The sequence below is a fragment of the Genypterus blacodes genome, unplaced genomic scaffold, assembly GCF_046128005.1.
Source record: "Genypterus blacodes isolate CSIRO-AG114 ecotype Tasmania unplaced genomic scaffold, CSIRO-AGI_Gbla_v1 ptg000005l_1, whole genome shotgun sequence".
NCBI classification, from domain to species: domain Eukaryota; kingdom Metazoa; phylum Chordata; class Actinopteri; order Ophidiiformes; family Ophidiidae; genus Genypterus; species Genypterus blacodes.
The window spans coordinates 313074-330955 of record NW_027466819.1 but is presented as its reverse complement, the minus strand read 5'-3'; the positions used below and the strand labels follow the sequence as shown (position 1 = coordinate 330955).

Sequence of the window (17882 nt, the reverse complement as noted above, 5' to 3'; positions counted from 1 at the left end):
TTAAATCAAAAAGAAACAAAAAAAACATTTGAATGAAACCTTTGAGTAAAACCTTTATTTTTCTGTACAAAAATCATCATATTAGTTTATCATTCTCAGTAATTTCATATTTCATACCTCCACTAGTTCAAGTCCCATGTTTGAGAACAATCACATATTAGGTTCTCGTGAGTGAAGCACAGAAAGAAATACAAAAGAATCGTTCACATCTTCGTCCAATTCACAAGTCGACTGAATGAAAATAAGATTTGTTTCATCATCAAATCTCCTGTTTCATACACGCACGTATGAATGTGTGATGAGTCCCGGATGTTTGTCTTGCCAGGTTGTAGCTCTTTGCTACTTTGTTCTTGAAGCGATCGTCCTCTCTATATTAAAAGGTTTGTCACGTTGGCTTTGGATGCACCTGAGGTCACAGTTACTCACAGGTTGTTGGGATTCGACAGACGAGTGGAGAAACACTGACGACTGGTGCAGGTGTGATCTAAGCCACCGTGTGATGACTTTAAACATCATTTGTAAACTGCAGCGGTGAGTGAGAAGAAGCTCCCTGTGTCATCTCCACCTACTGCAAAGTTACACTGGGTGCATGTGTGCAACAAAGGAGAAACAAGTTAGAAAGTCTTCTTTTTTTTATACAACAAAGTAGAATCCGGATCACTTTGTGCTGTGCACCTAACAAAAGACAAAATTCTATCTTCAGGCAGAATTGAACTGGGTCTTATTGTAATTTCACAGCTGTGTGTCCATTTCAAAACATTTATAAAATGTTAACAGGAAAACATGTTTTTTTTTTTGCACTTGTAAATTATCAAAATACCTCTTATGATTTCAAGTCCAAAAATCAAACCCCCATTGAAAAGAAAAATTAAAAAGCAAAATAATCTTGACACTTGTCTTTGCCATTCAAGTGACCGTATTAAAAAAATCGTACAAATCGATTCCGACACTCTCGCTTTCCTCAATCTCACGTGCTGAAAATACATCTTAATGCACATCCATCTGCTTTACCTCTCCATACATTCTGGAATACTCGCTGTGCAGCCCCCGGTTCATCTCATTCTTCAGTCATAAATGTTTCTACAGTCCCAGCACATTTCTCCACAATTCAACCACAGTTATTGGTCACATGAAAACATACTCGTCGACCTAAATAAGACAAACCAAACTCGTGTACGTACAAAAGATCTCCGCTCTGTTATCAAAGACTCGGGTGCTGTGAAACAGGAAAAAGGGGAAAATTGGGGGGGGTGACAGTGGGTGGCATTTATTGTTTTAGAGAAACTCCCTCCTGTTTGATCACAGTGTTCTGGCCCAGTCCTTACGGGTTCTCCTGACCTTTGCATACCAGTACAGTACCATGCTGTACCTTTGGACACTTCCCTGAATATTTGGTCCCCAGGTACACGAGATACAAACACACCCCCCCCTCTCCACTAAAAGCTTTCTCTGCTGCCGACTCCACAAGTGGTTTCCCATTTCGATTACCGTGCTGAAGTCCCGTTTCCCCCTCCCAAGCTTCGATTTCTGCTGCTGTATCAACTCCCCTCCCCCGCCCGCCCGCCCGCCCCTCCCTCTATGGCACCTGTGTTCCCGCCCCGCCTGCCCCCCAAATCCACCACATTTTAGAGGTTGTCCCCCGGCTGGTACTGTGGCTCTGTGGCTGTGAAGTAGTCTTCCAAAAACGACTGAATGTACTCAAAGGTGGGCCTTTCGTCGGGGTCCTTCTTCCAGCAGTGCCTCATCATCTCGTGGAGGGACTCTGGGCAGCCCTGGGGACACGGCATGCGGTAACCTCGCTCCACCTGCTCCAGCACCTCCCGGTTCACCATGCCTGAGAAAACACAGAGGAACAGAACATAAGGACAATGGAGTGACCAGAATCGCAACAAAATATTGTAATACTGCCCCCTGTTGGTGACCGAGGGTTCTTGAAGGCCCTGTGACTCCAGTTCCTCACCCAACAGCACCACCATGCGGTCATTTATAAGCTCTTTACAGTTTCGCCCACATCTCAGGAACTTGCAATCGACTCCGCAAAGAAACTTTCTACTCTTTTCAAAAGGAATTAAACCAAAATAAATAAATAAATCTTGTTGTGTAACCTATTTGACATAAAGTGGCATGAATCTACTCCGATACAAATAACACCAATCTGATCTAACATGAGGGCAAACGGGACCAAAGTACTCGAGGTTCCACAGACACAAACACAATAATAAACTATTCCTCTAAAACTCCAAGGCCACATGGAGGCACTTCATCATCTGCCTTCTTCCCACCATTCTACCGAACTACAGCAGTGGATCCCTTCCCAAGACAGGAAGAGAGTAATCCTGAACCCTGTGACACAGCAGAGACGGCTCTGCTGGGATCTCCACTGTGGTTAAAAGAGGTTATGACACCGAGTCAGAGGCATGGACACAGACGCATCCTCCTTCCATTTCTCCAACTCCCCCCCCCCCCACCCCAGATGTCTGTGGGAGAGTGGGGATCAAATTAACTCAGACTATTAGAGAGGAAAGGCCCGGAGCAACTGCTGAGACCAGGATATGGTTGTCGCGGTGTGTCGGATGCTGAGGTGTTCGCGTGATTTATGTCCTGGATGTGAAAACCTCAGCTGTAATGACACGCCTGTCACACAGCCGCGTGTGTTTATAGAATTCCATATATAGCCGGACTAAAATAGACAGAGATGCCATATTCCCATGTAGGTGATGCGAGTTGCGTCAGTGTGCTCTTGGTGTACTCGCTTCCTGTTGCATCTGCACAATCTAAAGCATAAAGCAAGGGGGTGTATAAATAGAAATACGCTGCTCCTGAAAAAGACAGCACAGCGATGGCAAAGACGGCCTGTGAGTCAAACCGCAACTTTGAGAGGGAGGAAGAAGATCCTCCAGTCTGCCACAACTTCCAGCTCCGTCTACGTTGAATTAATTAGACCCGAGGGTTTGAGCTCAGAGCCAGAAAGCCACAGGAGCCAGATCCCCCCCCCCCCCCTCAACCATAGGAGCGGGTAGTTAAGTCTGCCATATGGCTCAGGCTCTGTACACAGACGCGGTGCAGTACTATTCTCAAACTGCAGGGGTCAGGGGTGGGGTGACGGACTTCTTTCCCACAGCCCTTTGGACATCTGTGTTGTGACTCATGTGCTATATTCTATGTGATTCTGTTTTGTAAGCAGAAATATGATAATGAAGGAAAGGGGGAAAGCACCACGAATAAAACCGTTATAAAATGTCATCGGGAACTTTGGGGAGAGGAGGAACGGTGTGGTGAGCTCTTCTCCTTACCCGGGTATGGAACTCTGCCCTTCGTCACCAGCTCAGTCAGTAGTATACCCAAGGACCAGACGTCTGACTTGATGGTGAAGCGGCCATATAGGGCTGCTTCAGGGGCCGTCCACTTGATGGGGAATTTAGCACCTGGAGACAAAAAAGAAGGAGTCAAGGAAGGAGGAAGTACACAGAACACAATCCACACTGCCATTTAGTTGTGGTGGTTTAGGGGAAAGAAAGGCCTGGGAATGATCCTAATGATTCTGGCACGAAGAGACAGGATGTATGGAGTTTTCGTGAGAGGAAAAGCATATGACTACTTCTGCCGTTGAAGCAAATACCACATGTCAGCAGCTAGAGGGGATGGAGCCGAGCTGATGTGGAGTTTGTGAGAATTAAAGCTGCAGTTACAGGTTGGAAAAGTGAGGTTAGAAGGAATTTGTAGCCGCATCGTACTCCGGTCCAAGTCCAAGCCCTCACGACGTCCGTCTCTTAAAACACACACACGCACACACACACCTTGTCTGGCGGTGTACTCGTTGTCCTCTATCAGGCGAGCCAGGCCGAAGTCGGCGATCTTGCACACCAGATTATCGGCCACCAGGATGTTGGCCGCCCTCAGGTCCCTGTGGATGTAGTTCATTCTCTCGATGAAGGCCATGCCATCTGCGATCTGGGATGGAGACAGGGTTGGACAGAGAGAGAGAGAACAAGAGAGAGAGAGAGAGACAGGGACAGGGACAGAGAGAGAGAGAGAGAGAGGACGGGTCAGCAAACACAGAATGACAGGCAGATGCAGCCATTGCACATTTTCCGTGGGTACACACCAAGAGTGATTTTGTATTTCCTGTACTTGACTCAGGATCTGTGCAGGCTAAAATTAAGCGTGAATGAGAATAAATAGGCCGATCCTAAAAATAACAATCCAACACCTCCTCGCACTGACGCGGTCTTACGCAGAGATATTCTGAGATTTCTGCCTCCCTGTCTTTCTAATTCCCACTCTGAGCGTTTCTCCCCACTCTGCTGAAGCGAGGAAGACGCGGAGGCAGTCGGAGAGTGTGTGTGCAGAGGTGAATTAAGAGCAAATCACAGCGGGTGACTGCACCGCCTAACTCCAGCGCCCTGTGATGAGTGGCGTCTAAGTGCTGCAGGCAGTTTAGCGCCGGTGGGATGAAGCAGCGACGGGCGGTGGCGGAGGAGGAGTAGAAGTCAAATTGTTGGATATAAAATATGACAACTAAACACAGGATGAACCGCAACCCTTACCCACAGAGGGACTAGGCTTTGGGCTGGATATTCAACTAACACACACCCACGCAAATGTGCACACATGGCTGGGAGCTCGCCCACGCCGAGCTACTGAGTTCTTTTTATTGCTCGTGCATCATCATCCTTCCCCTCACACACACACACACACCAGCGCGTACACAGCAGCTGGGCAGGTGAGGAGCAGGGGGTGGCTGTGTTGACACGGCAACGAGACGCCAGATGTTTGCTCTGCGTGATCGTACCTGTGCGGCCATATCCACCAGCTGCGGCAGCTTCAGATATCTGCCGTCTCCCTCCTTCAGAAAGTCCAGCAGGCTCCCTGTCGGAGTTTAGGGAGATTGAGGTCAGGCACAAGTAACACACACACACACACACACACACACACACACAAGACACACACAATGCTTCTACTTCAATCATAATAACATGCATTCAAGAAACTGTTTAATAGTCATGTTCAACCTCCTGAGTCCCGGCGTCCTCATATGTGGACACTGCTACTATTTTTCCTTTCGTACATCATTGTGCTAAACTTAAACCTTTTATGGCTGCCCCTAGTAGTATAAATACTGCTTTGGGTCACCAGAAAACACAGAAGACAGGAAGAAACGTGTTAGGGTTTTGTTTTATACTTATCAGTTCCCACTAATCCCAAATATTGGACTGTATTGCAATTTGGTGCGAGACCTTTGCCCTGACGGATCTGCTCATTCAATGATTGACAGAGTAGTAGGAAGTGATCTAAGTGGAAATCAATGGTGGCAGAGCCGATAAGCCGAGTGAATAATGGCCGCGGGGTTGCGGATGAGTCGGTTTAAAGAGTTTTACCTTTCCCCATGTACTCAGTGACGATGTAGATGGGCTCCTCAGACACCACAGCATAGAGAGGCACCAGTTTGTCGTGTCGGAGCTTCTTCATGATCTGGGCCTCCTGGAGGAAGGCCTCTGGGGACATGGTGCCTGGCTTTAGGGTCTTGATCGCGACCTTGGTGGTGCCATTCCATGTGCCTGCATAAAACAAAAACAAAGGAGAGTTGTACTTATTAATATGTAAACTCCTAAAATTAAACTTCCAAGCTACTTAGTGTCTACGTGTGTGTGTGTGTGTGTGTGTCTGTGTGTGTGTGTCTGTGTGTGAGAAAGGGAGCAGCTGAGGGGGAGAGAGCACACGCAGCTTAAATAATCAGTCACTTCCTGGTTGGGAGCCGCTTACTCACGCCCTGCTTACATACAATGAGCCGAGTCGCAGAGATCTGCTGCTGCTGCTGCTGCCGTCATGTGGCTGCCCTTCATAAATGAGTCATGCTGCACTAAGCTGCACACACGCGCACACACACACACCAGCTGAAAGACAAAGTAGGGCAATAATGATATCTACTTGTGAAGTGGCCAGAGTGTGAGAGGTTAAAAGCGTTTTTACAAAAAAAGCTTAACTGTCAAAACAAGAGGACTTGATTTGTGTGCAGGGAGAGACGGAGAGACTGAGAATTCCTGGGATTGCATAGAAGGAGGCGTGCAGGTCGAGGCGTGCCGCATGCAGGCTGAGCTCGATGAGAGGGCGAATGATGAAAGAGGACAGAGTCGTGCTCGCCGAAACGACCCCCCCCCCCCCCTCTGACAGCCACGCCACAGAGCCCAGGCGTAGGAGGTGACCTGTGATTACTGTGTGTGTGTGTGTGTGTGTGTGTGTGTGTGTGTGTGTGTGTGTGTGTGTGTGTGTGTGTGTGTGTGTGTGTGTGTGTGTGAGAACCAAAGGCAATCATGAGGCAGCACTTGCATCAGTACGTGAGTGTGTCAGTGTGGCGTAAACACTTCTACCCGCCGCTGTGTGGCTTATTAATAATGCACAGTGCATTTAGTGTTGTTTGTATACATGTCGTGGTGTGTGTTGGGTACTTCTTCAGGGTTGTACACATTTATACGCTTTACTTATTCATCCACAGCTATACCCACACACACAGTACTGCTGCTGTTTTACCCAATATCACCCCGCATCAAGCCTTATATATATTTCAGCCTTACCCATCCACACTTCCCCGAAGCAGCCCTGGCCCAGTTTGACCTCCAGTCGTAGGGACTCTCGGGGGATCTCCCAGGCGTCCTTTGCCAGTCCCTGAGTCTGAGGCTTCACGGTGGGACACACGGCCGTCAGCCTGTAGCACAGACCGTCCGCGTGCTCTGGAAAAGCAGAAAGGGAACAGATACATGTGTAAGAGCTCTGTGTGTGAGGCTCAGATTTTGATTTCTTTGCATAGAGGGGCATAAAGAAGTATAGAGGTTTAAACAGAGCAGCGATTAATCGTCTGCAGCACCGTTGTAAGTGAATTACATGGAACCAACTGGCGCAGGTCGACACAAGACCTGAAATCAAATCTGAAACACGTGAGTGGAGTCACAAACCCCCTCTTGTTTACGGATGCAGTGACTGTGAGGGCAGGAGGAAAACATCCACGCTCACACATAAAGGCTGCGTCTCATGTGTGTTTGCATCGTTCAGACTTCCCGTGCTGTCGCAATAGGAAATCTCACGAGGTGCCGCTTCTTGGCACCCTGTCACCATTATTGAGCTGTGAAGGTGACAGCCAAAAAGCAGCTGACTGCAAAATACTGAGAGTCACGTCAGGGGGAAAAACAAAACGTGTCCCAGCAGCAGATCTGCAGGTGACAAACACATTTCTCACTGCAAACTAAAGCGTTCCTAGCTGGATAAAGCTCAGAACAATACTAAAAAAAAAGAACACAAAGCCCCCAAAATACCAAACAATCCCTTTGTTCAAATAAGTCTGATGTGTTCGAGTACAGAACGAGCATTTGGCACAAAGCCGGAGTCCCTGTTCAGTTGTAAACAACCATTTGTCTAAATGCTACCTACGTAACTACAAGGTGGCCTGAGCTGCATACCTGTGTAGTGTTTCACCAGCTTCTGTAGCATCTCAAACTGGGCTCGGGTGGTGATGTAATAACCGCCGTTATCCAGCTTACGGATCTTGTAGTGTTTGACGTTGTCTCCCTTCACCTCGTCCCAGTCCCGGATGGACAGAGAATAGGCCCCTTTAGGAAGAAATGGGAGTGTTAAGATGAGTTAAGGCTTCAAAAACTGTGACGTGCGACATTCTGCCACAGGACGGAGCCACTCTACCTTTGGTGGTCTCGCTCTCTCGTGCCAGGAAGGTGCCGCGCTGGTTTCCTGGCACCAGCAGGAGGCGCTCGGCGTCTTTGCGGCCCATTTTCCCAAAGTACCATCTGCCGAAAAGAGAGAAGAGAATCCAAAATTAAGGAGTCAGTTTTATCAACAATATGCAAAAACATCTATACCACACCCATTGTTAACTGATCAACCGATTTTAAGATATCATGACTAGAGGTGTATGAAAAAGAGTCGTCAATCCCGAGAATCAATCCCGTCTCACTTTTTCTTTTTATCTTCTGATTATATGCACGTCCACTTGTTTTGACAGACATTTCTTTTTCCGCTGTGTATCTTAAATAGCCAGCATTAGAAAAAAATGGCAGTCGGCCAATGAGAACACAGGCCAAAAAGCTGTGGAGCGGCAGTGCAGCTCAGTCCCACACGTCCCTCACGTCCCCATCTCAGCGGACGGACAGCGATGGGAATGCCCGTGGCTCCCAGCGTCAGCACAGGGCTCCATTGTCTAAACTCTGCCCCGTCATGTGTGTGTGATGGGTCAGCGGGGCTACGGCGAGAGGGGAAGCTGCGAAAAAGAGGAAGAAGAGGAGGAGGAGGAGGAGGAGGAGGAGGAGGAGGAGGAGAGGAACAAACGAGTCCTTACTCTTCGGCTTGTATGGAGTCGGCCGGGGCCACGTAGTTGCTGGGGATGTAACCTTTCTGTCCCGTGTTGATGGAGCGAGCCTCCCACCAGTCACCTTCCCTGCAGGGGGGAGAGGAACAGGAAACGCTTGACAAAAGCGCCAACAAACTGAGTCGAGCACTATAGCAGCTACAGCGTCGGCCATTACTCTTCGTTTAAAGTCGAATAGAAATTGTTTGAGTAATCGATCGATCACCAGAGTCGAAGGTGACATCATGATGTCCAGTTACAAAAGGTTAAGACGTTCCATTTAGACTGTTACTAAGGAACACATCAGGTTTGAAATGTTTATTCAACCATATGCCGGTGATTAATTGATTATTTAAGCAGTTTTAATTTGAACTCTGTGTCCCAAGTAGCGTTGAAGGAGTGATGGATGATGGGAAAGCAGCGATGGGGGCTCAACAGATGGCCCATTAGAGGAAGACATTAACCCCGACAGCCTTCAACCTTAATATCAGACCTGAATACAATTGAGGATTAAACCCCCCCCCCCCCCCCCCCCCCGCGCACACACACACACACACACACACACACACACACACACACACACACACACACACACACACACACACACACACACACACACACACACACACACAGCGAATGTACTCACGTGTTGTTGATGATCTGGAAGCGATCCCCCTTCTTGAACGACAGGTCGTCCGACGTCCTGGCCTCGTAGTCGTACAGCGCCACAAAGAACGTCACGCCACCTGGAGGAGACCAGAATCCAACAGTGGTCGTGTTTAGAGAAGCTTCCTTATTAACGACACGTCTTAATGAATTGCTTAATGCTTCAATCGCATGAAAGCCCCGGACTGAAAATGGTTCCCTCATTCATCTTCAGAGGCGAGTTAAGGAAACCAGAGTGCTCCTTCCACATGTTCTCACACTCATTTAGAGTCAGTAAATCAAACGGATGTGCTTTAATCTGTGCACATTAAAGGAAATAGAGTTTCTGTCCGTGTTCGTGTTGTGTTTAAGTGCACACAAACTGCTCTACTCTGATGTCTTAAAGAGGAAATTAAACAGGCAGGATTAGATCTACAACAGGCCCCGAGGCCAGATTATCCTCCTGCTGGAAAGAGACTGTGTGTGTGTGTGTGTGTGTGTGTAGGCGAGGCACATTCTCTTTCTCAACACAGTAACCAACTACATCATTATGTAAGATCACTGCAAAATTGTACCTATTAAAGCTACAGTGCATCGATAACTATATCGCATTTTCATTCATAATTATTGTTGTGTTTGTTAGTTTCTCTCATGTAAATTTGGGGGTTGCTGTTTGTCCTCGATGCTTGAAATTTCTAATTAGCATAATATCTGTTATTGGTAAGCTCTGCTGCATGTCAAGTGTTCAATCCAAGTTGATTCTAAAGATGTTTGCAGAGGATGTTGAAAGAAGAAAGCCTCTCCATACGACTCCAGCACGTTTGCATTGTTTCGGCATTTGTTAAAAGCTCAAAATCTCGAGAGACTTCTGTTTTCTTTTTTCTCCCAGTGTGGATTTTGGAACACAAACATGCATAAATTCCATCAGTGGCGCCCACGAGACACGAGAGCGTCCCCCTCCCACAGGACTCCCACACTCTCATCCACAGGGAATCTCAGACGTTGCGCTCGCTTCAAAGGGCTCACGCCTGCGTTTCTGCACATTTTGTCACAAGTCTCCCGTGCTCTGCATTAATGTGGGACGTTTTCCAAGAGCGCAGCCTTTTTGCGCCGGCTTAGAAATGTGTGTGGAATGTTTTCCTGCCTTTCAGGCGTTTGCGTTTGTTCGTTCTGTACATGCAGAGACTTGAAACTGGTATGATCGGCACACAAACAAAGCCACTGGATACATTTGATTCATTTATCTCTTCACTTCAGCTGCACTGCTTTTAATGTGATATTGTAGTGATCAACATGCCTAAATGTATATGTGTCAGCATATTTATCCCTTTGAATCATTTACATCATGGCTGCATGTATAAACTGTTTAAAGCTCCAGTGCTGATGTTGCCATTCACAGTACATCTCAGGTCATCAATTATTAATCATAATCTTTGCTTCCAAAGCTTTAACTCTTTCGAATGGCACCAAATCATATTGTTTGTTTTCACCATCAAGTCATTTTTATTGAAAGGTCTTCTGGATTCAATTTCCTGCAGAAGATGTCTGACAGCCTTGGCTGCTGTGGCCACAAGTTTTTGTTGTCAGATAATCAAACCCTGAAGTCAAACAGTGAGCGAATATGGAAACCATTGTGTTATTGGGGCGGTTATTGCATTTGTGTCTTCTGTTGGTCGCCGTTTCAGATCGCTGCAGATTTGGATCTCCAACAGAAACCTTTGTACGTCTTGGTCAGCAGTAAAACCTTTATTTAATGTAAACTAAAGACGATTTGTGTGTTTGGAATGAGTGCCTGTGTGGACACCAGTCCTGTGCTACCTCAGCAGACTGACCTGTGACCACACCGGGGAAGGGGCTGCTCACAGCCACGGAGGCGAAGGAGCTGGAGGCGCCGCCAAATGGCGTCATGATAGACGAGGCCCCGCCGAAGGGCGTGAGGCTGGCGGCGTGGCTGTTGTAGCTGTTGTTGAGATTCTTCATCGCTGGTGAATGACCCATCAGGGTGGGGTCGGGCCCGTAGTGGCCCATGTGGGAGTTGATCGGCGTGTTGTTGGAGTTGTCGGGTCGGTACTTCAGCGCCGGGCCCTTGTCCTCTTTACTCCTGACACAACCCATTGTCAAGCCTGCAGGGGGGGAGAACAAGAGGAAGAGGAGCAGGGTTACACACAGGGGCTGGAACGTTTTGGGAGATCTAAACACAATTCCCACCTCCAGCAAAGAAAGACTGCCAGCCGACACGATGACCTCACATGACTTCAGACTCATTAACCAAACTGGATAGGAGCTCCTATAACAGCCTGCGGATGTTTCGACTCTCGTCTCATCAAACATCACAGAGGCCGAGACCGAGTGACAAGCCCTTCATTGTTCCACTCTGTCAACTGAGATTTCTGTGTGTGCTATGATCAAATTACTTCATAGTGACAGAAAGATACCATCAACACTGATTTATCGCTTAAAGGATTCTGGCACACAACACAAGTAAAGCTAGAGTATATAGAGTATATATATATATATCAGTTCATGAGTTTGTATGTCTTATTTATATGTAAGTTATAGTGTCTGTTGTGTATTTTACAGCTTACTCATTATTCTGTCACCTTTGAGCGCGCACACACACACACACACACACACACACACACACACACACACACACACACACACACACACACACACACACACACACACACACACACACACACACATACACACACACACACACACAAAGCTGTCACTGGATGACAGATGAAAGCTCAACTCCAAGAACAATCCCTTTGTGCCGTGACTCAGATCCTCGGACTGTAAAACGTTACAACATAGTGCGTCGCCCATAAGCCTCCCGTCACACAGGCATGTGTACCGACTGTGCGGTGGAGATGTTTCCAGTATTAATCTTTACTGTTCTCACATTATTTTAGAGTAATGCACAGATACAGTATAAGGTAACGTGTGGGTGTGTGTTGCCTTTCTGTCACGTGGAGGAAAAGTTTGAGATGATGTCATCGAGGCAGTAAGCCCTAAATGGCTCTGGAGCTTTGACTCCAAGCAGACTAATGAAAGAGTCAGACATCTTGTGCTGAAGGTTTAACCGCATCTTACGTGTCTCCACACACACACACACACACACACACACACACACACACACACACACACACACACACACACACACACACACACACACACACACACACACACACACACACACACACACACACACACACACACACACACACACACACACACACACACACACACACACACACACACACACACACACACACACACACACAAAATCTAAATGATTATGTTGCGACTGTGTGGGCCACGATCTGAGTTTGATCCCTAAGCTTTCCATGATAATCAAATCTTTGTAATGCAGACAAACCTTGTCTGATCTGATCTCCAGCCTTTACATGTTCAGTGTCGACTCAGAACACATCACAGAAACAGAAGAGATTATTTCAGTCCCCAGTGAAAACCAGGAAATAGAAATGTAACCTCAGATGGAAGCAGATATCGATGCATTTAGTCACCAACTCCAACTGTGGCGTCGGCTTGTGAGGAGCAGGACCTACGACTCAACCTAATGTGGGTCAACAATCCATTTATGGATCTACTTATTTCTGATGGGCGGCGTATTGATTTCCTCCCATGAACTAACATGGCGTGCAACAAACGCTGAAGCAGAGGAAATGGAAGAGAGGCTACATGAGCACGATGGACGGGGACGAATAGGTAGAAAGGACTGAGTTTGACTCTTCACGCTATTCAATAGTTGCCAGTTTCATTTTTTGAGGAATTCAATTCACTTCATAAAAACGATAATAAGCCTCGAATGAAGTCATTGCCCGTCATTAAACAGTCCACTGGTGCTTTTCGAAGCTCCAACGCTGGATTTTCTCGGCAGATTCAACTTAACAATAACAGCTGGTGGCGAGACAGGAGGTGAGCTGTGTGGGCCAGGAGTGTTTGTTTGGTTGATTAATATGCAATACAAAGTGGAGAGGCAGTGAGGAACAGATTTGAGTTTGTGAACACAACACACAGAATCCCATCAAACTGCTCCTGGTAAGTGTATGAAATAGAGAATCTCCTCATACTAGCGCTAATCTAATGTAACGCCAACAGATAAACACACCTAACCAATCACGACATACACTTCAAAACACTGTGTGACACACAACCTCATCACGTGAAGCCACTGACATGACACCGACATGACAGCAGAAGCCAACACAAATCTGACCTCTCACCTTTGACCCTCGCGTCGACCCCAAATGTCAACCACGATGCGGTTCCAAACGTCAACAACACTCCAAAATAGGCTTAGGAATCACTTAGTGACGATGCTGCCGCTAATGCTACAACAAACAAACGTCTGACCTGAAAGACAACCCGATGAGGGAAGTGTAAACTAGAGGGGAGGAAACTGTGATGGTGATGGTGTTCATTGTACAAAATCAAGAAAAAAATACAGATTCTTCCTCTTGTGAGGACTCTTCCTCCTTCATGGCAGTTTCACTTTCTGTTCTGGCACTAGATTGGGATCACAACTAACTGTTCCTGTTCTCACCTTCATCCGAAGAGCGCATGGGGGAGTTGGCACGGGATCTCATGTCAAGTTTCATTCAAGAGCAAAACAATACACACCACGGTCCGGAATGACGTGCAGAACTTACATTAATTCATCAATAAGTCAATAACTAAGGCCATTGACAGAAAACGTTGCTCTGTTCAAATATTCCAAACGATTCTCTTTCCTCGCTGCTGCACTGACACGCAGGATCAAATTCTTTAAAGGGAACTTACAGCACAAAAGGAGATTCCTGAGGGACTGGGGCTGACATTTTTCCACTATAGCCAGTAGCTAACGGCATGCAACTGACCCTGAACGCCCCCCAGCCCCCACCCTCACCCCCCCTCTCTCCCCCCTCCCCTGAGCACTTTCTCATACTACACTGATCGCCATTTGTGCAGGCCCCATCTTTCCTAACTAAACTCTACAGAGGTCAAACATCGCTGGTTCTTTGAAAAAACGTAAAATGACGCAATGAATGACGATGAATGAACTGTAAAATGTTGTTGGGATACAAACATTTTGTTGTTCTGGAGCGATGCAGTATCCAGCTGGCTTTGGCTGAAAAGGAGAGCCGCTCACCTCTCTGCCTGTTTAGTATCACAAAGAAAGGCTTTGGCTCGTTCCTTTGTCCGTCCTATCTAACCTTTGTTAGGGACAAAGAGAAAGTACCGAGCACAGTACCTTGCGGTGCTCCCCCACAGAACACAGCACAGTCAATGCCCCAAACAATGCAAACCCATACAGATGCTAATACAAATGCTAATAAGGGCACGGACACACTGACCTCTTCCAGCGGTGGAGCCTCACAGGCGCAATAATCAATCAAACAGGCTCCTCTGATATTCAAAACATCCAGATGTCTCCACAGATAGGATGTTGTGGCGTCTGACCAAATTTACACGTCTACAGATGTGTGGATGGCTTCCGTCTCCAGAGCTGGAGGTTTGATTGAAATACTTCCTCATTTACGCTTCGAAAACACAGCATGGGAGTACCTTGACTTTGCGGATAACGTCTTTCCGTCGGTACATTAAACTGAGAAACAGGGACTAGACGATTGGTCGCAAAGTGAATAATCACCACCAGTGGGTTTTTTTTATTGGTTGACAAATTAAGCAGGACTAATGAAAGCTCTAATCCACTCGGCAGCAGATCGAATTAAAGGCAGATTATTGTTTCATCTTCGTAAATGAGGCGGTTATACAGAGAATAGGATTAGATTCCTTCAGTGGCTATGAGGCAGCATGATGGTAGATGACTATGGTGAGATGAAGCTCAAACACAGAGGTAGACCAGTCCTCCTAACTCCAATTGTATCGATATCGTGGCGCCATTAAAACTTAAAACCTTAGCGGACATAATCTCACAACAAACACAGCAGGGGAAGGAATAATTATGAATAACTTTACACCCAGGCGTTCTGTATGAAAGCACTCAGAAAGCCAGCAGTCACGTTTAAGCAAATTCTTGATCCGGACCCCCATCCATGTCAAGGCTGCGTGCCAGGCTGCCATTGATGCCGTGTCAGATTAAGGAGACACAGGCCGCCGATTCCCACAGGGGCCTAATGAAACAACGCCGGGGAGCTGCGGAGGAGAAGCTTTCACAGTAGCTGGCACCCAACAACATTCAGGACAAAGGGGGGAAAACAAAAAAAAATAGGAGCCCTATACGGCCGCCATCAGATCAAAGTGATATCCTCGGGTGACAAGGCAGAGATGGAACAGTATAGATGCTCACGCACAGCTAGAACAAAGTGGAGTGGTCTGTGGGGTTCAATGACACAATCGCGGATATGTTCTCACAGCTGGCTGCGCTATATATGGAGACGAAGATGAGCCGCCATCAGTCAGGGGGGGAAGATAGACGAAAACTGTGAATGAATGAATGCAAACAACGGATTAGATGTTCGTATAAGAAGATGGGACCTGACCAATATCATAACTGACTGATCTTCGTGTTCTCAGACTGATTCTGTGTGTGAAGAGCGTATCTCCGGCTGTGTTTAACTTTGTGTGATCCACTCAACAAGATCAAGCATGATGTTACTCTTCACTCCCAATCTTTCTATCAGGATCAGATAAAACCTCTTGATTGTTCCAGCAGAGGCATTTCAAACTTTGAGCAGCAACTTTGCAACTGCCAGTGTTAAATGAGATTGTTTGGGGATTTATTACAGAGAATTGAGTTTGAATAATTGGTGAAGTATGTGAAAATCTAAGAAACAGGGTTTACACAAGCAGCAAGTCCACAGCCCGGTTGCTCGTGACATTGGGAGAAGAATCAGATGCATGACCGTGAAAACCAAGTGGACAGACTCGTGCAGAGATGAGCTGGATCAGGGGCTGCGACCCGTGACTGGAGCATAACCTGGTAATTGCACTGGCACACTCTCTGGGCCGCTACACGGTCTTATCTTCAGGGCAGCCTGCCATCTCTGCCAATCACACTGAGCACGGGGGGCTGCCAGGGGGGGAGAGGGACTTCCTTCCGAATCCATTCATGCCATTGAGGCCACCTGCTGTGCCTGTCAGAGGCTAGAGAGAGGCTAGGCCAGAGAAAGACACATCTACAGCCTACAAAGAAGAGCTGCTCTTGTTCTCTGCTTTCAGCAAAGCGCTGAGGGCGACTGCAGGCTAATGGTACAGTCGGGAATACCTGAAATCTCGCTTCCTCTTTTGTTCTTTTCTCAAGCAAACATTTGTTCTGCGTGCCATTGGGGTAATCGTGTGTGAGTGACTCACACAATACTTTGTACCCGCTCATAATCTTAATCAGTTAATTTGAGGGTGCATAATGACACTGTAGTGAGCCGCAGGGACACTCAGAGGGAGTGTGAGGAGCCTTCATGTCACTTGTTTAACTGAATGGCCTGTAACCCAGCCAACACCACCTGTTAGTGCTCCTCAATCCTCTGCCAACAGCCCTCTTCATTCCAGCTGTGTGTGCGTGTGCATGTGAGAACCAGAGATGACTGTCCAGACAACTGGGATTGTACTCAGGGTTTACTTACCAGAGAGGAGGCTGGGATATAACATAGCAGTTGGTGTATACACAAGCAGGGGCAGTGAAAATGGACACACACACACTTCTCACGCCATCATAATTAAGTCACATATAACAAAAGGTTGTGACAGAGTAACACCACCATTAAAAGAACAGGAAACCGTTAAAAGCAGTGGTTTGATTTCCATTTTATTGGCGGTGTGAGCTATTAAAGCTGAGGCCTACAGCAACACACTGAGCTCGCGTGTACGTGTGTGAGTGCATGTGTGTGAGGGAGAGAGATAGTGGGGTGGTAAGAGAGCAGAGGGGGTTTAAACTTTGGAGTGGCAGAGCAAACTCATTCTGAGGAGAAGCTGCATGGTCTGGAGAAAGCAGCCAGGATTTTCGCACTGGATTTCCCAACCCAGCGACAAAATCCTTGTTTTTGTATAATTTAGGGGTCTTGGCTCGCCGCTTTCTTTGCTAATAAATGACATAAACAAAGTCTCAATAAAGCCTGAGACGAACAACGATCCGGGCTTTTATTCGAGGCTTATACCGCTTAGAAACTCTTAAGATCGTTCCCACAACTTTCCCCAACTATCACAGCCCACCAGGCCCTGCACACTTCACACACAGAGCCGAATGTGTATTTAGCGAAACAAATCTTACCTTAAAAGCGACCTTTGTCGTGATTTAATTCGCCTACATGCGTACTGCGGTGGTTCTTCCACGTATTTTACGTCGACAATCCGGGTGGAAACAGCCGACACAAGCAGTCTAACGTGGAATCTCAGTCTTCGGTCGGTCCCATACCGATTTACTACTTTACCAACACAAAGTCCTCCGCTCAAATCCGTAATGTCCCCTTTGGAAATGCAAAAACGGTGCCAGCAAGGACAGTCTGGTGGGGTTCGAGCTTATAAAATGTTAAAATATCCAGAGATGAGCTGCTGGCTGCCTGGAAAAGACTCACAACAATAGCCAGACTAGTACCGAGGAGCCGACAAGGCCAAAGGAGGAATCGTGCTGCGTTCAGGGACCCCTTTTAGACTCGTCGGACCGAGCTCCCAAGACTCTGTCAGTCTTAAAAACACACGATTGCAGTTGAAAGATCAAAAACGAAACTATATGCACCTCAAAGTTTGTTTTGCTCTCTAAATTACGCGATACATTGCTAATTTGTGGTGCATTCGGAGAGAAAAGTGATGAAGATGGATCGTATACGTTAAACGAACAAGTGAAAGTTTTGGTTAATATATAATATTTCTTAAGTGAAAGCTTAACTACCCGAAAAACACGAGTGTTTGTCAGAAAAAATAT

The 17882-nt window shown here is 46.9% G+C and overlaps 1 protein-coding gene and 1 long non-coding RNA gene across 3 annotated transcripts; one reads left to right on the top strand and one right to left on the bottom strand.

Moving 5' to 3' along the window:
• Positions 1 to 36: 36 nt before the first annotated feature.
• On the bottom strand, positions 37 to 17575 carry yes1 (YES proto-oncogene 1, Src family tyrosine kinase). 2 transcript variants are annotated; one of them, XM_076147945.1, is made up of 12 exons: positions 17232 to 17575; positions 10828 to 11118; positions 8997 to 9096; positions 8342 to 8440; positions 7690 to 7793; positions 7452 to 7601; positions 6573 to 6728; positions 5379 to 5558; positions 4793 to 4869; positions 3798 to 3951; positions 3294 to 3425; positions 37 to 1834 (listed from the first exon to the last, which is right to left on the bottom strand). In XM_076147945.1, exons 2-12 carry the CDS (start codon positions 11108 to 11110, stop codon positions 1626 to 1628), a joined length of 1644 nt encoding a protein of 547 aa, XP_076004060.1. In that variant the 5' UTR covers positions 11111 to 11118; positions 17232 to 17575; the 3' UTR covers positions 37 to 1625. The 2 variants fall into 2 exon arrangements, with proteins under 2 accessions (XP_076004060.1, XP_076004070.1); XM_076147955.1 differs by lacking the exon at positions 17232 to 17575 and adding an exon at positions 13249 to 13387.
• LOC142996848 (uncharacterized) lies at positions 4804 to 10270 on the top strand. Its single transcript, XR_012961785.1, has 3 exons — positions 4804 to 4893; positions 6017 to 6198; positions 9885 to 10270. It is a non-coding gene; the product is annotated as an uncharacterized LOC142996848 (long non-coding RNA).
• Positions 17576 to 17882: the final 307 nt, after the last annotated feature.